Source organism: Rhizoctonia solani, chromosome 4 (assembly GCF_016906535.1).
Source record: "Rhizoctonia solani chromosome 4, complete sequence".
Classification (NCBI taxonomy): Eukaryota; Fungi; Basidiomycota; class Agaricomycetes; order Cantharellales; family Ceratobasidiaceae; genus Rhizoctonia; species Rhizoctonia solani.
The window spans coordinates 2,868,077-2,893,700 of record NC_057373.1 but is presented as its reverse complement, the minus strand read 5'-3'; the positions used below and the strand labels follow the sequence as shown (position 1 = coordinate 2,893,700).

Genomic DNA, 25,624 nt, shown 5'->3' with positions numbered 1-25,624 from the left:
GCCAATGTAAATTTGCCTTGTAACACCGACGGCCCAGACTGAGTAAACGTCAATCAATTGGGAGCACACTTGCCCGAATAAGATACACAATTCGCGTCTGTCTCCTCGATCGTAATGTTATCTAGTAGAGAATCAGGGAGCCCCATATCTCGAAGTCCTACACGCATCTGCTGCCAGATAAATACGGCTAAGTTCTCGGTCGTGGATGGTCTTTTTATGAAGTAATCGACTTCCATATCCTCGATGAAACACGTCAATCAACGCTTTTCCTATCGTATGACAACTGGCTTACATACTAGATTTCGATGATCTAGAAGGTCAGCCACATACTGTTGCGCAATCGACTTGAGCACACGGAGATTTACAACCATGCCAGTATGGGGATCGACCTAAAAACTCGTAATCGGCCATGAGTCATACCAAGTATGGAAAGGTGCCCTACTTACTTGACCTACAAGGGAGACGGTGATCTTATAATTATGCCCGTGTCCATATTGTCGGTTGCATGGCCCGTATAACTTCTGGTTTTCTTCATCGGTTAGGTAGATTGAGTGCAATCTATGTGCTGCGGAGACACTGAATGTCCGAGATAATCGCACGACAGGAACCAGTTCCACTTGGCGATGAATAGTAGGAAGAGCCATTCAGTACTTTTTTACATGCATCCAGAGTGCTCTGCCTGATTTTGTATTCGACCCATGTGTGTCAATTCACACGAGTTTGCCGCTCAAAGCCGGCGGTTCAGAAGGAAGTGAGCTGAGGGTACCATTCATTCCATGATTTAGACCCGAAACAAGATATAATCCAATAGTTTCATGTAAGCCAGCGAACATTTTAGAAGTCCAGGCTTCCCAGCTATCTCCGCGCTCAGGGGGGATGAGGTGAGATGTACGTGGGGGTGGAGGTGTCCAAAGTCAATCGTGTTGGGCAATGGCAAGTACCGTTTTGGGTGTACCAACAGGAACATAGATGCGAATTGATTGTGGCTTTTATCGACTGCCATCAATCCCACTAGTATGCGTAGTGGTGGATGAAAGTTGACATTTTAGACAGGCTGTTGTCTTAGACCAATGATTTTCTTACAAATCACGTGATAAAATTCGTGAGCGAGATCGACCATCATCGAGCGCCACCAATCATAATGTCGGCAGCAGCAAACGTTCTATCTCGAGCTCTCGGTAAGTGCAAGTATGAGTAGGGAGTTGGTTGTACTAATAAATAAATTTCTAACGAAGTCCCCGCCGCTTTCGGTTTGGCCCTAATACAGGCGAGCATTTACGATGTCCCTGGAGGTTATCGCGCAGTTATGTTCGATAGGTTTGCCGGAGTGAAACCTGAGGCGAGTGAAAAAGACTCGAAGGTTTGAATAAACTAAAATAGATAATAGGCATCGCCCGAGGGTACTCATTTTCTTGTTCCGTGGCTGCAACGAGCTATTCTGTATGATTGCCGCATAAAGCCTAGGGTAAGGACATGGTTAGACAACAGCCATATTTAATCTAACTTAAACTCGGCACGATGTAGAACATTTCGACAACTACTGGGTCCAAAGACCTGCAAATGATTTCTATTACCTTGCGAGTCATGTCCCGACCGGACGTAAACCACCTGGCCAGAATTTATCAGACTCTTGGTCTGGATTATGATGAACGTGTAGGTGATAGATACCAGATAGTGTTATATACGTTCACATTGGCTATCAGGTCCTTCCCTCGATCGGAAACGAAGTGCTCAAGAGCATTGTTGCACAATTTGATGCTGCCGAACTGATCACCCAGCGCGAGGTGGTGAGTCATCATAAACTTTCATTTCGGATGGTTTCCTCTGAAATGAATGCGATAGGTGTCTTCCCGCATCCGTGAGGATCTCCTGGCTCGTGCCGGAGAATTTAATATCAAACTCGAGGATGTGTCGATCACGCACCTTACCTTTGGACAGGAGTTCACAACAGTATGCAGTCTGTTAGCTTCCGGATCTGTGCTCTAATTGTAGTTTTACGCAGGCCGTCGAAGCTAAACAGATTGCGCAGCAAGATGCTGAGCGGGCAAAGTTTGTGGTAGAAAAGGCAAGCCCGGCATTGGTATTTTACTAGCCAAGTATAGCATACTAACTACCGCCTAGGCTGAGCAAGAGCGACAAGCCGCGGTCATCCGTGCCGAAGGTGAAGCAGAGGCCGCTGCAACAATTTCTCGAGCGCTTGATCGTGCTGGAGAGGCGTTTGTTACTTTTAGAAAAATTGAAGCGAGCAAGGTACGATGCTGTCTTGTTGTGGCTCAGTTACCATCTTACGCGGAGTCTAGGCCATTGCAGCCGCATTGGCTCCCAACCGCAACGTGTCATACGTCCCGAGCTCTGGAGGCAACATCCTGCTCAATGTTCCTGCCCAACAGTAAAATTTGTGAAATTTGTGTAAAATACCTTTCGTTGATGCATATAGTCGCCCAGCTCATCACAATTCGTAAACTGATGTAAAAATCCTGTGTTTGTTCAAATGAGGGTAAGATTACGTAGTTTAGGGCAGGTCGGAAGTTTGCCTGACATTGCTGTGGATAGCCGCCCTGCACCTGCATCTGACCACGGCTGTCTGAGTGTCTCGACGTGTTCCTCGTCTGTTTTTTCTCTCTATTTCTCTCGTATCTCTCTCCTCTCTCCTCTGTTTCCATCTCCTCTCTGGTGTTTAGCTTGTGTCAATAAATTTTCGTGAGTGGTATTAGGTCAATGGGTTTGACCGCTCATGATTAAACTGACCGATATGACAGATCCTCATTCAGTTTTACTCTGTACACCAGTCTCTATAACTACCAAACAAAATGATGAATGGACCAAGTGCTGAAGCACCTGTGAGTTCGCATCTACCTATGTCTTGACCAATTACTGAACGTGTTCATTGTAGCGCCGCGCCCATCTCTACGTTGGCAATCTGTCGCCTCGCGTGACAGAGTACATGCTGACCGAGATTTTCGCAGTGGCTGGTCCGGTGCAGCACGTGAAAATCATTCCAGACCGCAACTATCAGCACGGCGGCCAGAACTATGGTTTCGTCGAGTACATGGACATGCGTGCTGCCGAGACCGCGCTTCAAACGCTCAATGGCCGCAAAATATTCGATACTGAAATTCGCGTGAATTGGGCATACCAAGGCACCCAGAACAAAGAAGATACCAGCAACCATTACCATGTATTCGTGGGCGATTTGTCCCCAGAAGTCAACGATGAAGTCCTCGCAAAGGCCTTTGCAGCATTTGGCAGCCTCAGCGATGCACGTGTCATGTGGGACATGAACTCGGGCAAGTCGCGTGGATACGGGTTCCTCGCGTTTAGGGACAAGACCGACGCGGAGCAGGCGATTGCTACCATGAATGGCGAGTGGCTCGGCTCCCGCGCAATTCGCGTCAACTGGGCCAACCAAAAGACCCAGTCGGGCGGCGGAGGCGGAATGCCACCCGGCATGCCCTCGATGGGCGATTCGATGGGAATGGGTGGTGGAGCGATGGGTGGTGTTCCTGCTCCAATGAATTTCCAAGGTGGCCCGCTCTCATACGAATCCGTTGTCTCCCAGACACCCGCCTACAATACGACCGTTTACGTCGGTAACCTGGTTCCCTACTGCACGCAGGCAGATTTGATTCCTCTGTTCCAATCGATTGGCTATCTGTCCGAGATCCGCATGCAGGCTGATCGAGGGTTCGCGTTTGTCAAGTTGGACACCCACGAGAATGCGGCAATGGCGATTGTGCAGCTGCAGGGTCAGCTTGTGCACGGCCGCCCAATCAAGTGCAGCTGGGGCAAGGATCGGAGTGCAGCTGATACTGGTGCCCCTGGCAGCATGATCACCCCCGCAACTGGGGCTGGCGCCTATGGCGGAGTAGTAAGTCGACTTGTGTTTTGGATTTCGTGTCAAATTGACTCATAGTTTGATAGCCTATGTACGGCATGCCTCAACCCAACGCGTATGCTCAATACGGATTCGGGGGCGCTGGATATGGCGGATTTGCTAATGGGCAAGGCAACGCTGGTATGCCCCAACCCAACCCCGCCCAGGCCGGAGCTGGAATGGGTATGGGACAAGACAATGCCGCCATGGGTGGTCAGGGCAATACCGCTCCTGGCCAGTGGGGTGCAAGCGACCCGAGTGCATTCTACCAGCAGCAAGCGTACTGGGGAGGCAAGTTCACTTGATTTTCTCTCGTAAAGTTTGAATTAATTTGAATATTCCACAGGTTACTACAATCAAGCTCAGCCTGGATCTAACGGCCAAAACTGAACAAATTAGGTAGGGCCACGCGCGGCGGGAGTGCCGAGTAACGCAGGCGTTGTAAACCTTTTACTTCATTTCCCTCTATCCCGGTGTAGTTCAATTTCTTCTCTCGGTTTTGGGTTTTAGCCTTCTTCATGCTCGCACTTGACTCGTCCTCGCACGTCTAACACCGCATCGTTGATCCCAGTGTTTCAATATCTTTTCTCTCTTATATCATTGTGTCCCTTGTCCCGTTGCTACGATTCTCTATCTTGTTCAAGCATCTATAAGTTTAACACAGACCCCCCGGTCTCGCTTGAAGTTATACACATTGTCTTTGTCAATTATTATCAGACAATTACCCTACAATTTTTTTCGGTTCGAGGAATTAGGCTTTACACGCCCATCAGTGGAGAGAACGAAACCTATGATCAGATCTAAGATCAAGTAGCCGCAAGCGTGCATCTAAGCTCGTACGCTGAACATACTATATATAGGCCCTGAAAACATTATACACGGTGGCACGCTAATCGGCAACGGGAGAGCACTGCTCCCAATCGTCGGTACCAGGATTATTAGATGTAGTGTCCGTAGTCTCAACTTCTACCTCGGGTGCATCCACAACCGACCACTCCTCATCGACCTTACTCTGCATTAAAACATCTCGTTCCGCAACGGCGCGTCTCGCTTCGTACCATGCCACAGCCGTCTGACCGTTTATTCCAATAGCGGTCCCCACGTCTATGGGCGAGCTGCACCCACAAACGATGCTGCTCAACCGTTCGGGTTGAGTTGCAACATATTGGGCGAGCTGGAGGGCGCGCCGTTGCGCTCGACTTTTCCCGACGCCGACAGATGTTCAGCTGTTACGTCTACAATATCATCCCCGAGCTCAGACGTGGCGGTTGAGCCTGGCTGAGATGCCCATCCAGCTGTGCGCAATTCGGTATACTATTATGATGTATTGAGTAGATGTAAAGACAGGATTGGCTCAACTCACAAACGCATTGGCATGGTTCATCTTGTTCGCAGCATCGTTCATATGATCCAGCCAACGCTGCAACAACCCAGCATTATCCTTCTTCAACTCCTCATTCCGCTGCTCGATCTGGGACATCTCGAGGTGGTGTGCCTGGGCCTCGTCGGTTAAAACTTGCAACGCGCGGTTCTTCTCCTCAATCTGCTCCTTGTGGTCCTTTGTGATCTTGCGCAGGCGCTCAAGCTCCTCCTTGGTGTGACGGAGTTCTTCGAGATTTAGTCGCGTTTGTTCCTCCTTTTCACGCAATGTTTCGTTCATTGAGAGTAACCGTTGGGCATTTTGGCCCTGTGTTTTGTATACGGCTGCCAGTTCATCACGGAGTGCAGTAATTTGTGATTCGAGCGATACCACATAGGCCACTCGTACGGGATTACTGTTGTAACTGTCAGCGAGATGTACGGCCAGTATGTATCGACTTACTCTGGCCCGGGTGTACCTGCTGCAGATGTGCCTCCTGTCTGCGATTGGACGGATCCGACGGCGCGGAGAAGACTCGCGTTGCGTTCGTTCAATAGCCTCGCTTGTTGTGCCAACCGTCGGTCTATCACGAATATTAGCGCATTAATAGAGATAATGATATGATCACACTTGCATTGCTCGATAATACCGGCATAGGCCGTCTCCTCTGCGGTTCTCTCAAGCAGTCGCTGTCTGAGTTCCTCCTGCCACGACATACTACGAATAATTATATAAATTATTAAGAAATAAGCTGTCTCTATATGATGAACACTCACATAGCGATATGTCCAGCCAACCGAGTTGAGACAGAAATAGGGAGTGTTGTGGCAAGGAACAGGCTGTGGGGACTCACGCTGTCGCCGTTTGGTTTGGACGTATTTGTTTTGATCTAAATCGACAACCGCCATATCGTCATTGCCTCTCCTGCCAACCACCACTGGACTCGCCACCAGTTGCCGTTTTCTCCGCAATCACATGTATGTTTTGTTCTTGCTTATCGGTCTATGGTATTCGATAATTATGTACTGATTTTCTCGACCTTGTGTCAGAGCACCTCTGTTATCACCGTAGCTTGCTTCCTCTATCATTATGGGCCGAGTTCTCCTCAAAGCGAGTCGGCCTGTGTTGCGCTCCGACATGGAAGATATTAACCAAATTCCTATATTATAGGTCATCATTCTCGGGGACAGTGGTGTGGGAAAGACTTCGCTGATGAACCAGTACGTCAACAAGCGATTCAGTAATCAATACAAGGCCACTATTGGTGCAGATTTGTGAGTCAAACAATAGCCTTGTTGTCGCCTGCGCAAAGATACTCATGGTAGCAAAGCCTCACTAAGGAAGTCATGGTCGATGACCGCCTTGTCACTATGCAACTCTGGGATACTGCTGGCCAAGAACGTTTCCAGTCACTCGGAGTCGCATTCTATCGTGGTGCAGACTGTTGTGTTCTTGTTTATGACGTCAATAGTGCCAAGGTCCGTTCCTCGTCCACCTGGCCAGCCGCCACCGACTCACATGACCTTGATAGTCGTTCGAGACCCTCGACAGCTGGCGGGACGAGTTCCTCATTCAAGCTTCTCCTCGTGACCCAGAGACATTCCCCTTTGTGGTTTTGGGCAACAAGATCGATGTCGAGGAAAACAAGCGACAGGTATCTCAGAAGCGTGCCATGACCTGGTGTCAATCCAAGGGGAATATTCCGTACTTTGAGACATCGGCAAAGGAGGCTATTAATGTCGAACAGGCATTCCAGACGATTGCTAAGAATGCCCTCGCCCAAGAGGAAGAAATTGAATTGTATGAATCCCCTCCCGTTGTACCTGTCGAGTGGATAACTTACCATATCTTACTAACAGATACACTGAGTATCCGGAGCCTATTAGAATCGACTCAGACAACACTCAGAACTACGGTTGCAACTGCTAAATAATTTGAATCAGCAGCATTGGTGGACTTTATTTCTGGTTGTGTCAAACTCTGGGTAATGATGAGAGTTTGATCTACGCCCCTTGTCTTTTTTATCCTCCTCCCCTAGTATGCTTAACTCTCATTCTTACTCACAGAACTGCAATGTATTTCTCATATTTTTAACGGAATTTGGTTCATGAGCTATTGCAGTTGAGATTGGATGGGCCAATGTCATGATCTATTTACGACTTGATGGATTGCGCAAGATTTCAACAGATTCACAAGGCTAGGAAAGGGTCTGTACTCATCCACCGGCAATTGTTCGAACAATCTCCGTTTCGGTATACTTTTTGTCCGTGATCTCGTCGGGTGACTACCTTAAGTCTTCTCATCATAACGCTGAGTTGACCAAATGAATATTAAGATTGCCTTCGCGACATATATCTTCCGAGAAGAGGGTAAAATCTTGCCGGGAGTTCTATAATGGCTATGGTATTGCCGACGTATAGCGCTATCTATGGTTCTTTTTTCAACCATACCCATGGTTGCATACTTCTACCCGACAATTTCAAGCGTCCGTCAGGTAGCCCGAGTAAACTTCACGCCTACTGACACTCGATTTACCTTGGCATGCATTCTTCCCATCTACCTTATCCCGTTATTTCCCCGCCCATATGCCGCCCGAAGCTCTTCATCTGGCAATAGTGGTTATCCATATATAAAGGGTACGATGGAGGGGAAAACGTTTCGCATTGGGGTGCTAAAGGATGTCTACCAATACTTGGCTCACGCTCTCAATTGCTTTGCTTTTGGTTCAGAGCGCATCGGCTCAGCAGCCCATCTATGCTCAATGCGGAGGGATTGGTTGGACTGGGGGCACGGTATGTCCCCTTTTTCATGATTCGATATAGGAAAACTCAAGGTTGCATTATAAGACTTGTGCGTCAGGCACAGTCTGTACAAAGATCAATGATTGTATGTGGGTTGTTTGAGGAACAAACTGTGTTACTAAGTAGTCTGGTAGATTACTATCAATGCCTGGCGGGAAGCGCTACTACCACGACAACTGTTCCTCCGTCTACGACTCCTGCCAGTTGCGTTTGTTACCCCTATCGAAGAGCTGCTGAGATGTTGATTGATTTTGTGACCCAGATCCTACCACATCGGCGCCAACCTCGAGCGTTCCTACCACTACCTCTGGTCGGTACCCATCATATGCATGCCGACTGAAAGCGGGTACTAATCAGCGATCACAGGGCCTGCACCAACCGGAGCATGGGCAACTGCTATCACCAAGGTATTGTTCCTCTTTCCTGAGTTCAATCAGCGTGGATTAACATTGAATAACTAGGCTAAAGCTGCTGTCGCAAAACTGACACTATCTGAGAAAGTTTCTCTCGGAACAGGTAAGGACCCAGCTCGCCACTGTTCGCTTTGAACTTTGTTGCCCTTGTCCCATCACATCCCCTTCTTGTTTATCGATAACCATTCTCACTCAACTCGCCTATCAGGTGTCCAATGGGAAAAGGGCCACTGTGTAGGAAACACTCCTGCTATCTCAAGCATCAACTTCCCGGGCCTCTGCCTTCAAGATTCCCCGCTCGGAGTCCGCTTTGCAGACAAAGTCTCCGTTTTCCCGGCCGGAGTCAACACTGCCGCCACGTTCGTCCGCTAATCAGCTTAAATGAGCCCAGAGAAGTCTAATCTGGCCTTGACTATAGGTTTAACCGTGATTTGTTCCGGCAAAGAGGAGCTGCGTTAGGGGCAGAGTTTAAAGGGAAAGGTGTAAATGTTGCATTGGGTCGGTCCTTTCTTTTTCCATGATCTCACGGCGGGGGAACTAACGGTTTAGGGAATAGGTCCTGCCATGTATGTGATGCGTAATAGTTCGGCACGCATTAGCGCGATTTACTGAACGTGTATTGACAGGAACATCGCGAGGGTCCCGGCGGCTGGTAGGAACTGGGAAGGTTTCGGTGCTGATCCCTATTTGTCCGGAGAGGCGTCGTACGAGACCGTTATTGGTATTCAGTCTCAGGGCGTACAGGCTTGGTGAGACTTATAATAAGTTTCTCATAAAACGCGTGCTAAATTTTTGCATCTAGCGCTAAGCATTATCTTAACAAGTGCGTGGGAGATGCAGTAAAGGGCTGACAATAGGTATTGAAACTTTTTCTAGTGAGCAAGAGCATTTCCGCGAATCGAGTTCGTCCAATGTAGATGACAGGTGAGTATTTGTTGAACTTATGCACGAGAGCGTATTTTCACATATTTCTCAGAACGGTTGGTTTTGATTGTTTTAGGCTCTGGCACAATGACTAACAGATTCTACGATACAACAGCAACATGAAATCTACTTACCTCCCGTGAGTATATTATTGTACTAATCCCGAGCGTATCCTAATACCTGGGACCAGTTCCTAAAAGCCGTACAAGCTGGAGTAGCAAGCTTTATGTGTTCTTACAGTAAGTCCTATGCATAGCTCTTCCGATTTTTTTAAATAACTCGTCCTTAAATAGACCAAGGTGGGATACCACTGTGCACAAAGCTTGACATTTATTTAGTGTTTTGTACTTTCCAGTCAACGGGACGTATGCTTGCGAGAACAACAATATTTTGAACAAGCTACTCAAATCAGAGCTGGGATTCCAAGGCTGTGAGTCATTTTTTCGCTGGTTTTACATAGTTTAATAAGCCTTCTGGTTGATTTAGATGTCATGTCGGGTATGTTGCTGAGATTGCAGTACGCATATATTTGCTAATTTAGCTGTAAATCAGATTGGTGGGCCACACACTCAGGAGCAACCTCTGTCAACGCTGGGCTTGATATGACTATGCCAGGTGATATATCTCTAGGATCTGGCACAACGTAAGTCATTCCAGACCTGTAAGGAGAGCCATAGTGTACTGACAAGTTTGCCGGCAGCTACTTCGGTTCGAACCTGGTCAACTCTGTCAACAGCGGACAAGTCAGCCAAAGTCGCATTGACGATTTAGCGACCCGTATCCTCGCCGCGTGGTAAATCAATTGGTTTGTTCTTGTGTTGCACGCCTTGATGTCTTTTTAGGTACCTTGTTGGGCAGGATTCAGGATACCCAGCCGTCAACTTTGATTCCTGGAATATCAATGACTCGTTCAACAAACATATTGATGTTCAAGGTGATCATAAAACGTGAGTTTTATATCTCTTCATTAAATCACAAACCGCCCTCAACATGCCCTCAGACTCATTCGGACAATCGGAGGCGCTTCCACCGTCCTACTCAAGAACAAGAACTCAGCACTACCACTCAAGACGCCATCCACCATTGCTGTAGTTGGAAACGACGCTGGTCCTAACTCTAAGGGGATTAACGGATGTACCGATCGTGGCTGCAACGATGGGACTCTTGCGCAGGGCTGGGGTAGTGGGACAGCTGAGTATCCTTATTTGGTCAACGTATGTACGAATTCTATCCAACAGAAACCTACTAAGTTGCCTCGGATCCTAGCCCTTGGATGCGATCAAAACCAAGGCATCAAGTATTGGGGCAACTGTCACAAGCTCTTTGAGTGATAGTGACATCAACGCAGCTGCAAATGCGGCGAGGGGAAAGGATGTTGCCTTGGTATTTATTTCTGCAGATTCAGGTGAAGGGTACATTACCGTAGAAGGTAATGCTGGCGACCGGTGAGTGCATATGCTGTCTGCGTGCAGTATGTATCTCATTTTCTTGTAGGAACAACCTCCAAGCGTGGCATAATGGCGATGCTCTCGTTGCAGCCGTAGCGGCGGTCAACAAGAATACGATTGTTGTTGTCCACACTGTTGGTCAAATCGTTATGGAACCTTGGATTGACCATGCAAATGGTAAGTATATGCTCGAAGTTGGCCAACTTGGAGCTTATCCTGTACAGTCACGGCGGTCCTCTGGGCTGGTTTGCAGGGCCAAGAAGCGGGCAATGCTGTAGTTGATGTACTCTGGGGCGCCGTTAACCCTAGCGGAAGACTCCCGTATACTATCGCTAAATCCGCCTCGGATTACTCTGCTTCGATCATCACTAGCGGTAGCGGGATCGTACAGATCCCTTATACAGAAGGGTGAGTTAAATCTTAAGCATGCTATTTTCGATCGGGTTGAGTAAGTTCTGTACGCAGCTTGAAAGTGGACTACCGAGCGTTTGATGCCAATGGCATCACGCCCCGCTTCGAGTTCGGGTTTGGTCTATCGTGAGCCCTAATTTTCACTTTGGTCATTTTGCGTGCTCATACGACAGCCACAGTTACACCACATTCGAGTATTCTAATTTGGTTGTCACACCGGGAGCTTCGGGAGGAACTCAACCGACGGGGCCTGGTAGCCCCCTAAGTAGCTGGTACGATCAATCGAATTTTTTTCAACATTTGTGGTCGACAACTGACCTGGGAATACAGGCTTCAAGACCCCTGGGTCAAGGTGACATTCACACTGAAGAACACTGGTGCTGTTGCCGGTACTGAGGTAAGATTGTGCATGAGTCATAGCGCTGCCGATCCTGACGTAGTCGGTGCAGATACCACAGCTGTACATTTCTCCTCCAGCTTCGTCTGGTGAGCCGCCAAATGCACTCAAGGGGTTCGAAAATGTCTCTCTCCAGCCAGGCGCCTCGACTACGGTTACAATCACATTGAGCAGGTTCGTCAATTCCTTGGTGTAATTTAGTACAAAACCAGTGACCATTGGGGGTTTTTTTTATAGGTATGACTTCTCTTACTGGAACGTAGCTGGTCAAAAGTGGTCCTTGATCAGCGGAACTACTTCCGTCTGGGTTGGATCTAGCAGTCGCTCCAAGAAATTGACTGGGTCAATCACCATTTAAGTCTGAAATGTACACATCACCCGGCTAAATTTACTTTGGTTCATTACAAATGATGCTTTAAGCAAGTTCATTCTGTTTCATGAACCCGCTAAGGAACACGGTACACCAAGTATGGTTAAACTCGATTCGGAATTAGACTCGACGCTGGAATAAGGATAAACAATCACCGTGGCGCTTCGACACGAATTTTACTACCACCACCACCACCAACAAGTGTCCACTGCCGACTGTTAAAGAGCATGGCTCCAGCAAATGACTATAGGCCTGATAAGCGAGAGGCCAAAAATATGTTGAAAAAGGCATTCGAAAGGAATCCGCATCCCAGTAGAAAACAAATGGAGGCTATTTCCGTGGAGTGCGGTAGATCAGTAGAGACTGTCGCGAAATGGTACGTGTATTCGGATTGGCATGGATCTTCGTGATTCAATATCCCCTAGGTTCAAGCAGGAGAGAGAAAAATACGGTAATGAAGAAAAACCACAGGCTCTCGGTTCATCGCAGTCAATAATCCACGAAGTTCGTGACCGTGACCTGGACTCGCCAGTGGTGAGTTATAACGAAGTTGAACCAGCGAATCATTTCAGAATATTTCTCCTTTAGAGCCTGGTCAGAACAGCAAGCCTTAACAGGTTGCGTAGAGCGAACAGTGGAACATCGGGTAGGCTCCCTTCGACCATTACATCACTGAGACTGACACTGCATAGGCCACAGAGCCTCAAGCGAGCAATGGGGGCAATTTCCTCCATCAAGTGCAGACGACATACCAAGTATGGCCTTTGGAGAACTCCACAAGCAGCAACATGAACTTCATTGTGCCATGGCCATGTACCACCTGGCGACACAGGGTCTCCCTATGAGTCTAACACACGACACCGAAGCGTAATGGATTGGTATCTCCTATACTATACATTATCCCTGTCAAGGTGAGATAGGAAAAGGTATGATCTATGATGCTCCGAACCATGGTCCACAGACTATGAATCGAGAAGCCCCTATAAGCTACCACAACTGGACAGAGCTCCACTTGCCCGTCTTTCTTGTCTCCCAGTAGCCTCCTTTGTACTTCCACTCCCCATCTGTACCCTGCTCGAACCACTGGGGCTTCCACTCTTCTCCTGCTTCTTCTCGAGCTCGTCTCCTGGCACGCTGTCCTTCTTCCAATTGTATCTTTAATCGATCTGCATCGTCTATCCGGCCCTCTTCCATCGCTCGTTGGTCCGGTCGTAGTCTTGAATCAGTGGGAGGCACCACCCCAACCAGATCGGGAGTCAACTCGTTGAGCGTAATTGTAAATCCCGTGAATCCGTAATACTGGTCGGCAAACGGAGGGAATGGGTTCGGCCGCCAAAGGACCTTCAAATGAGATCCTTTTGTATCGAGGTGCTGCGATAACCCTTCATGCCACGTTCCTTCAATCTTGGACACGATCTTGGAATCAGGAGAAAGAATGGAGCCTCCCACGTGGTTAAGCGTCGAGCCCCAGAACCCCCCCTCTTTGAAGTCGAGATCACACCTGTGCCCAGCTGTGGAAGTGATACTCATCGGTCCAACGTGTTCAAGGTATCGGTTTCCAGCGATAAGATTACGCATAAAGGACGAAGGCTTTTGCCAACTGTAAACTTCATCTCCGATCCGGACATATGCTGCACCCATTGGTATAATCTCCAATGACTTGCCTATGACATCGATCCGTTAATTGGGCAGGGTATCAAGCGGGGTTGAACTTACCCCAGAATTTATTCTTGGCACCACTCGTACACCAAAACTCCCACCCGTCTCCATGCGCATGGCAAGCCATGATAGGGGGATGATGGCTGACCTTTTCTGCGATGAAACCTAGACGGATGTCTTCAAAAGTCTCGCCAAGCATCGGGTTGCTGTGTAAACTTGTGTAAGAACGGTAAGTTTGCACAAGAGGTAACGGCTCACAAAGGCTTGCGACTGGCTCGGTGCAGGGTACATGCGTAGCCGGATACCGCGAATGCAGTTACCAGAGCAATTCGGTCCACTGGATCGGATGCGGCGACCGCCTCGTCAAGCAGGTTCGTATATTCGACATCTTCGGCTAGCCTAAACAGTTGTTTATGCACACGCTTGAAACAAATTTAACTCGCTAACTTACCTTTGCAAAACACTAATTGGTTCATTGAAGCTAACAGGGAACGAAACTGTCGAAAGGTCCTATTATCCGGTTAGAGTCACAACAAAAAGTTGAAACAACAACATCAACGCACCTTTCCGACGTTCTTCTTCAATACGGCAAACAAACTGCCCTCTTCGCCTGTATTTGGTGCCGGAAGCTTCGTTCGCCTTACTACAGCAGTCGAGGGAATAGCGGAAACATCACTCTCGAGTGTAGGGGCAGGCTCGGGCTCGGGCTCATCCTCTGAACTCTCCTCATCTACAACATCCTCGCACTCTTCGTCTGATTCCACATCCGAATGTTTCTCGCTCACAGCCCTGATAGCCCCACTCTCACTCTCATCTGCGTCCAAAAAGAACTCGTCCGCGCCATCGCTCGCGTCGAACCACATCTGGGAGGTGACTTCACTAGCCATACTGTGCCTCGATACGCGTGACACGGAACGTGAGCGGGACAAGTCGATAGCAGCTCCCATGAGGGGAGATGCTGTTCGGTTGGGTATGGGTGTGATGTTGCGTGCTTCGAGGAGAGTTGTGAGCGCCGAGTGCTGTGTTTTGAGGGTTTGGATCGTGCTTGTTAGGTACGAGTGAACTGTCGAGGGTGCAGATGCCACCGAGCCGGCAAAGGACACGCGTGGAGTCGCTCCTACCAACGTCCCGTCTTCGGATACAGGAGGGGGAGAAAGTGGTTCGGTTGTCATTGTAGGAGTTGAAGCTTTTTCCAAACATAAGTCGAAATTCGTGCTCTCGAAGAGATGGGGTACCCACATTTCTTGTGTGAGCCCGAAAACAAGCCGAATAGACCCTCTTTCTCTTTCTCTTTTTCTTTAACCTCCTTATCTTTCTTTGACTTGGTACTGTTATGATGTTTCTTCTTGGAATCATCCTCTTTGACCATCGCGATGGCTTCCTCCAAGTCATGTAGCGTCTGCTCGAATGATATATCAGTAGCATAGGGTAAAAACTATATAGACCTGTACCTTGGACATCTCACCCAATAATCCCAATGCCTTTCTCTGATCACTCATAATTCCAAGGCTCATACTCCGACTATACGACCTCGTATGACCAGCCTTTGCACCTGTTCCAGCTCCTTCAGCGGGCAGAGGCTCTTCATGCTCAATCTCTCCAGAAATATTCACAAATTTCCTGGTACAGTGAATTTCATTTCAGTCGCCCGGGCCTGTGCGGAAGGCAGCAAAGTAAAAAATAGGAACACACCGACACGACCCGATCCACAAGCTGAAATCGTCTTGTGTGAGGGCACGTACGTGAAACGTCGACGTTCCCGAATCGATATGAATATCTCTCCGTCGTTCGCTGCTCGATAACGATGCATGGCGCAAGAGGATCGAATCCCGCGTGGGTGATTTGGGATCGAACGAGTAAGAGAGGACGCCCGAGTTGGTGAGGACAAAGTACCGGCGCGCATAACCTATTTAATTTGGGCGGTTTTGGGAGATAGTTTTTGATATTAGCTTGGGGAACGTACCTTGCATCTTCTTCCTTCGTTTCTTGAGCATCCATCCTCTACAAAGTATATCATTCGGAACGGCGGCCTCAGGAATGCCAGCACTAAGGTGAGAAGCGTGTGCAAGCGCTGCCACACCCCGGCTAGGATCGTATGGCGCTGTAGTCATTGCACTTCTTCCAACCCCCTATGCTTGCTTTGGCACTGATATTCACGCCGAGACTCCGCTGAGAGCAAACTACAGCAGATCACAGCAACCAAGACACCTCTTATAACGTTATCTAGTCAGGCCAGATCAAGCGAGATGGCGGGGTGTTCTGTTTTCTCAAGAGTCACGCGAGAATGCAGTCAGGACGAGCAAGTGAGTTTCGGACCGGTCTCAATTGCACGTCGTGGGTTTCATAGGATTCTTTCCCAAGCGCGCGCCTCGCACAAGTAGACATTACGGTCTGGGCCTAGACATTTGTAACCGGCTGGTACCCCGAATCCATGTGGCCAAAAAAACACCCTTGAATATAACAATAAAGAAACGGACAAGTAATCACAGTGTAAACAAAACGAACGGACGAGGATGAGAGAAACTACTAAATACGACAATTCGAGAACGAAAGCGGCGACTATATGGACTGAGTAGCATTGAGAATAAATAATACTTCATATTTACTGTGAACAAGTGTCAGCTTTGCCTCGATAATCGTGTAAAAAGAGAACGTACATAATACTCAATCTCCAGCTAGACACTCAACTTGGTTAGTTGGCTGTACAACGTTGGGTAGGGTAGACTCACAAAGAGGAACGCCGTCCTCTGGGGCCAAAGGATATTCAGACCCTGTGGGTTGTACACCTCTCTATTGAGTTGATCAATCAACAACCTTAGTCGTTGCATTTCCTGTGGGCCAGATTAATCCCATGGTGACCAAGACCAGTGATAATGGCAGCGTACCTTGTCGTAGTGCGACGAAACAAACAACGTCGACACATACAAGGTCAGAATGGCGACCGAGTTGTAGACAAAGCTCGGAAGTAGGCTGTGTGCACTGATAAGAACTTCGTTGATTGAGTTCATGGATTCTTGATGTTGAACAGGGGTGATCTAGACCAGGAGGTCAACCCTCTGAGTTGGGTAGATATGGGTGAATACTTACGCGGCCTTCGAGTTCGAGTGGGAATGTTGGGTGGAACCTGTCAAAAAAATGAGATTGGAGAAAGAAAAAAGAAAAGCAACCGAATACGCACTGACAAAGTTCGCCCCCAGAGTAGTCCCTCTCGATCCTCAAAATCTCCCTTGGATAATGAACACCTATCTGAGCGACTGGATCTGAACCGTAGGCGGAGTCCAGTCCCGGAGGACCACTATAATACGATGAATGGGGTATTGCTCTCCGACGAGTCCTGGTCGAGCTATCCAAACTATGGTTAACGAAAAGTCGACGCAAAGAAAAACAACTTACACATGTTCATCGAGCGGCAAAACCTCCAACGCATCTGGGACTCTCCCCCGACTCCTGACACTAGCCGTCTTTCCTATCTGGCCCTGGATCTGACCCGACACGAGTATTTTTCCAGGGGCAAGTTGGGCAGCAGCAAGGGGGTGAACATAATCACGTGTGAGAATGGCTCCGTCCCCAGCGGCATCTTCAACCGAGGACAAGTCCAAGTTGACGTCTGGACTTGGCTCCGAGTTGCGTGCGTCGGGGTCGAATTCGGATCCAGTGCGTGTGTGCGCTGGACGGGATTCTATATGATCCAATGCATGTTCAACAGCGTCGATATCAGCTCCCCCTCGGGTACCTCCACCAACGCTAGTGTCGTAGATGCCAGTAATATCCCCATCGTCGCTCCTGCTATCCACGTCGGCCATGCCAGATACTCGATTGCTGCCTAGAGAGAAAACATAAGAGTATAAAAAATCAGATTTTCGGCAGTTTCAGCTACCAACTCACCCCTTGCATCATCATCCATCAAGAGCTGAGCCGGCGTCTCGTTGTGGTTGGCTGTTAACCGAGGCTGCGAATCTTCCAAGTCCGTGTTTCCCGTCATCCCATGACTTTTTACCGTCGTCGCTCTCTCTTGTCAGGGCTAGGTCCCCAGATTTCAAATCAATTCGATTAGTCACACCAGTTCTCTTTGCCAATGAGAATATCCCATTCGAAGCGCTAATTACACTCATAAAAAATGGAACCATGTTGATGTGTATGCATGAAAGACCAGGGAAAAACAAACAAACAAGCAAACAAACTATGTAGCGAGGGGAAGCATTTGGCGAAACGAGCATATTATTAATATAGGCAAAAAGAACAAAAAGATATCATCATCAAGGGTGTATATCACTGCATTCAAGCTCCATTCTCTGCACGAGCCGCTGCTGGCGAACCGGTGCGCGATCCGCCAGAACGCTCTGAAGCACTCCGTCCGTCGTCACCATCGCCCTTGGCACCACGCGGGGGAGAATCAGGTGGTGGTGGTAGAGTCGCAATGGGGGGAAGAGCCGGCTCTCCCTTGGGCGAATCCGTATCCATCCGGATGTCAGCCGCTGACAATACAGGGTCGAATCGGGCGCGGCCTAGACCTATGTTGGGGGAAGAGCGCGCATCGGTCGAAGGTGGTGGTGGGAACACCGTAGGGACCGGATGGTTCAGCACATCAACCCGATGACGCTTCTCGAGAGGACCAGATGCATCATCGTCCATCCCGCGCTTCAGAGAAGGTGTCTTGTCGCGTGGCTGTTCTGATCCGCGCCTTGCAAATGAGCTTGGAGGAGAACGGCCCGAGGCTCCGTTGCGCATCGATTGAGGCGATGGCGGATGGGCGGGAATAGAGGACGTCGGGCGGCCATAGGGCGAAGATGGTCGCGCGGTCGAGACGGGTGGCGAACGGTTCACGGGAGGAGCGAATGCATCATGTCTCATGCTCTGCGCATGAGGTCCGGGGGACGCGACCGAATGCACAGATGCGGTACGGGATCGCATGGCCTGAGTCTTGAGCCCAGACAACCCCATCAAGGCATCAGCCACACCCTCGTCGTAATCCTCATCAACTTCTCGACGCGGTGGTCCCATGGTGGGACTAGGTGTAGCACGCGAGCGAGCCGAGCCATTGGATCCAGATTGCGAACGATGGTGGTTTGCACCAGTTGTACCCGGGATAGGTGGAGGAGGAAGTGTATTGTTATTGTCCCCGAGGGTTACCTTGAAAGTAGGGTGCTGAGGAGCGGCCTGGGATACAGGGGCAGAACTAGGGGCTGCACGAGGAGCCGGAGCTGACATTTCACGTTCCGGGGGGACGGCACTGCCTTCACGCCCACCCCGTTTTGTCGGGGGCTTGCGCTCCTTCTTCTCCTTGGGCGGTGGCGGCGGTGGTTGTTGTTGAACGGGCGCGGGAGCCGCAGCCTGAGCGCCACGGCGACGAGCTGTCTTGCCGACTGGCTCCGGGGCTGGGCCGCGTCCCGAGCCGCCAGGAGTGGGGCTCTCGGATCCATGGGGTGGGACCTCGGGACCACGACCGCGTCTGCTGCCGTCAGGAGTCGCGCTGTACCTATCGCGATCGAGAGCATTCGGCCCAGGGTGAGGCAGATCAGTAGGCCAATATTCACCCCTGGGAGATTCTTGGTCGATATCCATCCGGGGATCATAGCGGCGAGAATTCGAAGGAGTGGGTACGTCACGTGGAGCCGGCGAGTGTTGGCGAGATGGCGCCTTGATAGGAGCACCGCGCTCACGTTCGCGTTCACGTTCACGATCCCAGTATCCAGGATGAGGTGCATTGGGCTGAGGAGGCGCGGGGATATATGGCGATCGACCTGCAGCTGGTAGGCGCTCTGGAGGTGGGGGGGAGCGGCGAGGATCGTAACGAGAAGCTACAGGGGAGGGTGGTCCTCCTCGGCCAGGAAAAAACCGATCACCATTCTGCTGCTGGTTCAGGATCTCAACCTTGACACGATCGGACACACTCGGTTGTCTAGCACGGCTGCTGCGGCCCTCTCGGTCAGAGTCGCGGTCACGAGCCTCACGTTCACGTTCCCTCTCACGTTCGCGTTCGCGTTCGCGTTCGCGCTCACGCCCGCTCCTTTCACGCTCCCAAGCTGGATCACCATTCGGGTAAGCGCCAGGATAGTTCGATCCAGGTCCATGGCTATTCGGACCTGGGCGTCCTACATAATTTCCTGGAGGTGGGAGATGATGAGGTGACGGGCTTCGAGTGCGGCGGTTGCTCTCGGAATAGCCGGCAGCACTGGCAGTAAGGGCTGGTGGAGGCGGGAGTTGGTTCGGGTTGGCGTTGGGACCTTGAGACTGGGAACGGAAGAGCGAAGTGGAAGGAGGTGCACGGTCAAGGTCCATGGGAGGCATCTGCGGCAAACGAGTGCTCGAGCCACGACCTGACTCGTCCAGCTGAACGGGTGGAGGGGCGTGGAATGGTGGAGGAGATCCACCGCGGGCATTGGGCCCACCGAGGCCGAGAGCAGGAAGTTCGCGCGATGATCCGCCAATGACGTCGGGTGGGGGTCCACGAGAGTCTGGGCGAACAGGACGAGGCGCGGCAGATCCAATAGCAGGACCCCCAGTAAGAGGAGGTGGAGGGCCAACCGGGGTGTGCATAGGATTCATGGGCCCGCCGCCAGCATAAGCCGTAGGGTGGATATCTTGAGGGCCGGGTGCCGCGGGGAGTGTTCCTCCATTCGCTTGTACATTACGGAGCAAATTCAAACGTTGTGCAATATGAGGATTTCCCGGATCGAGCTCCGCAGCGCGTGCATAAGCATCGATAGCGTCCGATATCTGGTTGTTACAGCTCTCGTAAAGAGAACCAAGATCGAACCATACTTCGGAAATATAAGGGTTTATGCGAATAGCGCGCGAGTAAGCATCAAGAGCGTCGCGGAATTGGTTGATATTATAATATAGCACCCCAATGCTGCACCAGAAGGTAGGATTGCGGCCATCACGATAAACCGCCTGCTGGTAGGACTCGTAGGCTTTTTGGTATTTTTGGCCGGCCATATAGGCACGACCCAGTAGGTACCAACTCTGAGGGTCGGCTGGATCTGGAAGAGACGTCAGTACCCTAATATGGTAGGTGGTCAAACGATCTACCTGATTCGAGGCTCTTGGTCAAGAGGACAATCGCCGTATCTTGATTCGCAAAGGGCGCCCCAGCCTGGTGGTAAAGCCATCCGAGCTGTTGGAGCACCTTGGCGTGATTGGGGCTGTCCTTGAGAACACGCTCATAGGCATCTTTGGCAGCAGTGTACTACGTAGGATAGATTAGATACATAACGGGTAATTAGACGCCGCAGCACTCACATCTTTCATTTGCTCATACACGTGGCCGATTTGGAACCAAATGTCAATGTTTGTCAAAGGAGCAGGTGGGTTCCGATGAATGCGTTCGAAGCACTAGGTCATGTCAGTCCGGCGCGACACGCTGAGATATGGCTCCACGCACCTTGAGCGCTTCCTCATACTTTTGTTGTTGTTTATAAATGATCCCGAGACGGAAAAATATTTCATCGGCCTTGTCAAAGTCCTTGTCCATGCGAAGAACGCTCGAAAAGGCTTCCTCGGCATGTTCTAAAGAGCCATAACGGTCGTACAAGATCCCGATTCCGTACCAAAGTTTCGGATCCTGCAGCTATTGAATGAGTGTGAGCCATGCATAGCATGGATTGGAAATACCATGTACCTTGGGGTTCGGAAGGTAGTAAAGCGCTTGTTGATAGGCGGAATAAGCATTCTGGAGATCATCCTTCATGAGGAAGCAGTGGCCAAGGGCGCTCCATACATCGCCGTTTTCGCGTTGAAGGCTGAGTACACGCTGAAAATAGTCAACAGCCTATGTGGCGATCAGTGGGAGCCCATCTACGTAATATTATTGGGCTTGCCATCGAGTAATTTTCACGGGAACGTGCGATGCCTGCAATGTTGGTCAGACCAGCGATCGAGTGGGGGTTGTGGCGAATGGCATGCTCATAGGCGCCAAGTGCGCGGTCGAGGTCATTCATCTGCTCGGCGACAGTGCCTATATAAAAATGGAGTTATTTTGACAAGTTGATCGCTAAGGGAAAGTGGACTTGCCTATGAGTAACCATGTCTGTTCGTTGGCCTGTGCGAGCTTCTGGAGGGCCGGGAGCTGAGTAGCGGGGTGGGGGATGACTGGGGGGGCGGCAGCAGGAGGGCCGCGAGCAGAGGGGGTGGACATGGGGGCTGGCACGGGACTGGCAGCAGAGCCGTTGGTGGCCAGTGGGGTGCCAGGAGGTGGCGGGTGCGGGTATGGGGGATGGGCCGGGTGGGCCGGGTGAGGAGGAAGATGGTAGTGGTGATGGTTGGCCATCGTGTGGAATGGGAAACTCGCGCGTACCCGAGAGCGGGGGTCTTTATAAGTACCTCAGAGCGGCGAGAAGCACTGGTGTCAGGACGGGTGGAAGCAAATGCGACACGTCTTCGTCCTGGCAGCCCCTCTTCGAATCCGCGGCACCCATCATCAGACCCAGACTGTCCGGCACCAGACTTTCGGTCACTAAGGAGAAGCAATTAGATAACGCAATGCCTTCGCTATCTCGAGCTTGTCTAGTGCCTAGCCCCGCATCCGGTCAAGCCGCGTGATTCAATCCCGTCCATTTGCGTTCATCCACATGACGTTGATGCACATCTTCTCGAGCCCACTTCGCGATGTCCTCCGGCCAAGTTTCAGATCGGCATTCAGGCGCCGGTCGCATGTGGAATAACCAAGAATTTCGAGAGGGCCATCAGCCACTTGCCAATTCAGTTCGCTTGACAACAATGCGTCCCCACAGTCAGCCGTCCGATCGAGCCGTTAGATAAGATTAGATGCGTTCTTCTCGAGTTCCTGAGTCCGGGAATCTCCACACTATTTTCACTGCGCCACAGACCTCAGACCTCACCACATTGCACCATTTCACCCGTCAATTCACATCGTTGCAATTGTGCGGATCTGGCACTGGGCCCTTTGTCCGCCACCGCGCGGAACAAAGTATATTCTCGAGCATGTCTGTCCACAGTCACTCAATTTATTATGTGGGGACACTCGGCTCGCTACCCCGAACTTGGCCGAGCCTGAGAAGCATACTTGCGTGATCTGCGTGACCCAAAATGGCCCTTCCCCCTATCGGAATGATCGCTTTGTTCTCCGAGTGGTTCACCGCATCATGATTTCCCCTGATTTTTATCCGGCGGCCCTATGTTGCCAGTTCCCAGACGGCCCATTCAGCCTCGCTCATACAACGTTGTATGGCCAACTCCGGACCACTCCTTGCTATCGACGCACTCGATCGCTCGATCGCTCCGCCACTTCGTCGCTTCCTGCCCCCCGGCTCGGATGTGCGAAAATCAAACAGATCCCATCGTAAACCCGTGCCCAAGCGAGCTTTACATTGCCAATCTAACATAACCAACGCCCACTGCACCGCCACTGATATCATGCTTCCTTCTTCTTTAAGAAGCCCAGAAGGGCCCGTCCCTTAGAAGGTTGGGCTCCTATTCTGTCTCTTTTTGATATGCCCGATGTCCACGCAAATTAGTCATAGGTGGAAAACGTTGCCAAGTAGCAACACATTCATCGAACATTACCTCTTTTTCTTGTTACAGTGGAATGTCTTTCCCCCCTTATGTGTGTTCTTTTAAGCAGTTCCCCAGGGTAACCATGAATTCCAAATTCGGAGAAATAGCAATCGCATCAACGCTTGATTGGACTGAGACTCGAATGCGACTGGCTGACTCGACTGAGGTCACATCCCACATCAGCACAATGCCTGACGCGTGTAGGTTGGAGCTCTTTAGCAACATCGGATTCTTTAAGCAATCTGTTTACGCTCTGGGCCTGAGATGTCGACGTCAGAACCATGTTGAGATGGCGTCTCGCTCCACTCGGATGCTGTGCACCCCTCATATTAAAATAACCGGCTGCCTCCACCCGTCCTCCGCACTTCCCCTTCTGGGAACTCCAGTTTTGGACGCCAATCCTGGGACTAACGGCGCTCTCAGCTCACCACGGTGTGATGGCCAGGTAACCATACATATACTCAATGCGTAACACGTCAATCACCCCTTGAGGTGCTTGACATTGATAACCTTGCAGGTTGATCAATTAATAAACCCCTCGGTGCGCAGCCCAGGAGCCGCAGGGTCGGTCTCCATGGGTTCGTTCTGTGCTCTCCGCTACCCTGGGTCGAAGACATGTGGATCCAGGCTGCTCTTTGATGGTACAGGCTTTTCCTTCATGACAGCCGTGAGCCGAAGCTTCCCCTCCGGCGGACCAGTGCACATTCTATCACGGGTGCATGTGAATCGCTCATTTGTCTCTAAACTAAATGACACTTTCGTGCTTCCTGACGCCAAGCTAAATCTAGTCCGGGCGTCCACATGGGGTGTCGTCATCACAATTACCCGGTCACAGCGTGAGACTTAAACATGAGGTAATACCAGTCTGGAGAAGTCCTGTCTTTGGGTCGTGCCGAATGCTGAGATGTCTGGGGTCTGTCTCAGTACCGCACGAGATCGGCAACTTGGCTTAAAATACCCATCCGTAATAACGCCTCATTCGGCAAGTCCCCGGTTAGCATATGTTGACGGGGCTATCTCAGCCTGGCGTCGATGACCAACGCGGGATCAAAGCCAAGGCCCACTCATAACCGGACAACTCAGTGATAATTATACTTCTTAGGTGTCAGCGTGGCAAGGGCCTGCTAGTGGCTGTGTAGCTTCCTCTTAGTGGCTATACATCATGTGACCTGCACGACTTTTGGCGCCCAGAGCCCACATTTTCACCAGTGACCACCGTCTACCTAGCTCTTATTCTCGCTTGTTTTATTTCACATTCTGTCATGACTCGTACGCGAACGGAGTAAATACACCAAGAGCTCTTTTTGACTCCGTATCATAGGTGGCAATCAGCGCGATCACGACCGTGAGCGTGCGCAAAAGAAGGCTGCCTCTCAGAAGAAACCCAAGGAGAGTGGGAGTTCCTTGCAAAAGAGACGAGAGGCGTACGTTACATACTCTCTTCATTTTCTGGATGTCGATTGATTGCGACCTTTCACAGCGATGCCGATGCCCTTCGACAAAAACAATTGGTAATCTAGCCACTTTTTTCATATACCAAGGTGGTTTACTCATACGCTTACAGAAAAAGGCTGCTGAGAAAGCTGCTGGCGATGGAGGAGGAGGAAAATAACCATGGCCAGACACCAGTCGCTTCATTATTCAAGCTGGCCCAATCTATATTCGCTGGTGTCTTATAATTGCTTTAGTATACACTATTTTCCATGGTTATAGCTATCGATATGTTTGGGTGATTTGGAACTCGATCATAATTTGTGATTTACTTGGCTCGAACCCAGAACCTACCACAGAAGTTCCATATACATCGATTGATTGTTTACTTTTCGTTACCGGAACCAGATGGTGCGCACTTAAGATGGACACCTCGTCTAGTATTTATGGACTTATATAAATGTCGTCATTTGAATTCGACAGGCAACATATTTGGCCTTCCCGTTCTGACCATGGAAATGATCGTTGACATACTAGACTGGTGTGGCTGGTACTATTGCATATCATCGGATGCCGCTTGGCGGCCTGAGTGAGTGCGTCGTACATTTCATACAAATTTCACTTCTCAAACAATCTGCGTCTGTCACTTTTTATACAAATCGTTGGTTCGTTGTCTGACCTTCAGTTCTTCTCGAGCCTTATTCGTTCGGTTACACTGGCTTCTCCCAACCCTCGGCTTGACATCCTTTTCAAGGAAAAGCCGTGATCTTCCACAATATCAACAAAACTAGACTAGTAGGTTAGCCACCCCAGCCGATGCATGCGCTCTCCAACCCATCAACATCGGTGCAACCTATAGATTTTGCAACGAAGTCTATGCACGAGAATCTTCTTCCCCCGAAGCAACTCGTACATGTCATCTGGACGTGTGACAGCTCCCTTCTGCAATGAAAGGTACCACGTCGAGGCAGTGGCTCTACCCTGGCCTCGACATTGAGGCTAACGACTTTACGATCGGGT

At 50.1% G+C, this 25,624-nt stretch overlaps 10 protein-coding genes across 10 annotated transcripts; 5 read left to right on the top strand and 5 right to left on the bottom strand.

Annotated features, from left to right (window-relative positions):
- Positions 1-53: 53 nt before the first annotated feature.
- Positions 54-644, bottom strand: RhiXN_00980 (6-pyruvoyl tetrahydrobiopterin synthase; the record flags this gene model as incomplete). Its single annotated transcript, XM_043320799.1, has 3 exons — positions 54-239; positions 297-389; positions 447-644. The coding sequence occupies 3 exons, from the start codon at positions 642-644 to the stop codon at positions 54-56; spliced, it is 477 nt and encodes a 158-aa protein (XP_043179811.1).
- A 497-nt stretch (positions 645-1,141) lies between these two features.
- Positions 1,142-2,393, top strand: RhiXN_00979 (SPFH domain / Band 7 family; the record flags this gene model as incomplete). Its single annotated transcript, XM_043320798.1, has 9 exons — positions 1,142-1,178; positions 1,236-1,360; positions 1,388-1,465; positions 1,525-1,653; positions 1,704-1,787; positions 1,843-1,950; positions 2,003-2,080; positions 2,122-2,250; positions 2,301-2,393. The coding sequence occupies 9 exons, from the start codon at positions 1,142-1,144 to the stop codon at positions 2,391-2,393; spliced, it is 861 nt and encodes a 286-aa protein (XP_043179810.1).
- Positions 2,394-2,810: 417 nt separating this feature from the next.
- Positions 2,811-4,179, top strand: RhiXN_00978 (RNA recognition motif protein; the record flags this gene model as incomplete). The annotated part of the gene is made up of 3 exons (XM_043320797.1): positions 2,811-2,840; positions 2,894-3,868; positions 3,922-4,179. 3 exons carry the CDS (start codon positions 2,811-2,813, stop codon positions 4,177-4,179), a joined length of 1,263 nt encoding a protein of 420 aa, XP_043179809.1.
- Positions 4,180-4,763: 584 nt separating this feature from the next.
- Positions 4,764-6,142, bottom strand: RhiXN_00977 (autophagy-related protein 16; the record flags this gene model as incomplete). Its single annotated transcript, XM_043320796.1, has 6 exons — positions 4,764-4,978; positions 5,017-5,188; positions 5,238-5,649; positions 5,697-5,817; positions 5,863-5,938; positions 6,011-6,142. The coding sequence occupies 6 exons, from the start codon at positions 6,140-6,142 to the stop codon at positions 4,764-4,766; spliced, it is 1,128 nt and encodes a 375-aa protein (XP_043179808.1).
- Positions 6,143-6,323: 181 nt separating this feature from the next.
- RhiXN_00976 (Ras-related protein Rab7) lies at positions 6,324-7,167 on the top strand (the record flags this gene model as incomplete). Its single annotated transcript, XM_043320795.1, has 4 exons — positions 6,324-6,356; positions 6,405-6,508; positions 6,565-6,712; positions 6,766-7,167. The coding sequence occupies 4 exons, from the start codon at positions 6,324-6,326 to the stop codon at positions 7,165-7,167; spliced, it is 687 nt and encodes a 228-aa protein (XP_043179807.1).
- A 495-nt stretch (positions 7,168-7,662) lies between these two features.
- Positions 7,663-12,869, top strand: RhiXN_00975 (glycoside hydrolase family 3 protein; the record flags this gene model as incomplete). The annotated part of the gene is made up of 32 exons (XM_043320794.1): positions 7,663-8,026; positions 8,298-8,345; positions 8,402-8,442; positions 8,497-8,551; positions 8,657-8,807; positions 8,867-8,946; positions 9,005-9,014; positions 9,075-9,197; positions 9,251-9,271; positions 9,325-9,372; positions 9,425-9,428; positions 9,488-9,511; positions 9,563-9,611; positions 9,666-9,671; positions 9,728-9,802; positions 9,859-9,870; positions 9,925-10,015; positions 10,073-10,165; positions 10,215-10,319; positions 10,373-10,586; positions 10,639-10,817; positions 10,867-10,997; positions 11,045-11,228; positions 11,286-11,357; positions 11,411-11,503; positions 11,562-11,628; positions 11,681-11,802; positions 11,866-11,970; positions 12,123-12,374; positions 12,424-12,532; positions 12,587-12,644; positions 12,691-12,869. The coding sequence occupies 32 exons, from the start codon at positions 7,663-7,665 to the stop codon at positions 12,867-12,869; spliced, it is 3,165 nt and encodes a 1,054-aa protein (XP_043179806.1).
- A 116-nt stretch (positions 12,870-12,985) lies between these two features.
- Positions 12,986-15,768, bottom strand: RhiXN_00974 (oxysterol binding protein; the record flags this gene model as incomplete). The annotated part of the gene is made up of 9 exons (XM_043320793.1): positions 12,986-13,662; positions 13,715-13,863; positions 13,916-14,056; positions 14,109-14,167; positions 14,221-14,843; positions 14,897-15,056; positions 15,109-15,277; positions 15,350-15,563; positions 15,621-15,768. 9 exons carry the CDS (start codon positions 15,766-15,768, stop codon positions 12,986-12,988), a joined length of 2,340 nt encoding a protein of 779 aa, XP_043179805.1.
- Positions 15,769-16,259: 491 nt separating this feature from the next.
- RhiXN_00973 (coiled-coil vesicle tethering family A protein) lies at positions 16,260-17,639 on the bottom strand (the record flags this gene model as incomplete). The annotated part of the gene is made up of 8 exons (XM_043320792.1): positions 16,260-16,262; positions 16,315-16,332; positions 16,387-16,488; positions 16,543-16,692; positions 16,745-16,781; positions 16,836-17,000; positions 17,051-17,480; positions 17,543-17,639. 8 exons carry the CDS (start codon positions 17,637-17,639, stop codon positions 16,260-16,262), a joined length of 1,002 nt encoding a protein of 333 aa, XP_043179804.1.
- A 296-nt stretch (positions 17,640-17,935) lies between these two features.
- Positions 17,936-21,926, bottom strand: RhiXN_00972 (general transcriptional corepressor ssn6; the record flags this gene model as incomplete). The annotated part of the gene is made up of 6 exons (XM_043320791.1): positions 17,936-20,640; positions 20,690-20,846; positions 20,900-20,992; positions 21,042-21,227; positions 21,279-21,399; positions 21,667-21,926. The coding sequence occupies 6 exons, from the start codon at positions 21,924-21,926 to the stop codon at positions 17,936-17,938; spliced, it is 3,522 nt and encodes a 1,173-aa protein (XP_043179803.1).
- A 1,329-nt stretch (positions 21,927-23,255) lies between these two features.
- Positions 23,256-24,785, top strand: RhiXN_00971 (uncharacterized protein; the record flags this gene model as incomplete). The annotated part of the gene is made up of 6 exons (XM_043320790.1): positions 23,256-23,618; positions 23,691-23,751; positions 24,383-24,442; positions 24,495-24,597; positions 24,654-24,684; positions 24,738-24,785. The coding sequence occupies 6 exons, from the start codon at positions 23,256-23,258 to the stop codon at positions 24,783-24,785; spliced, it is 666 nt and encodes a 221-aa protein (XP_043179802.1).
- Positions 24,786-25,624: the final 839 nt, after the last annotated feature.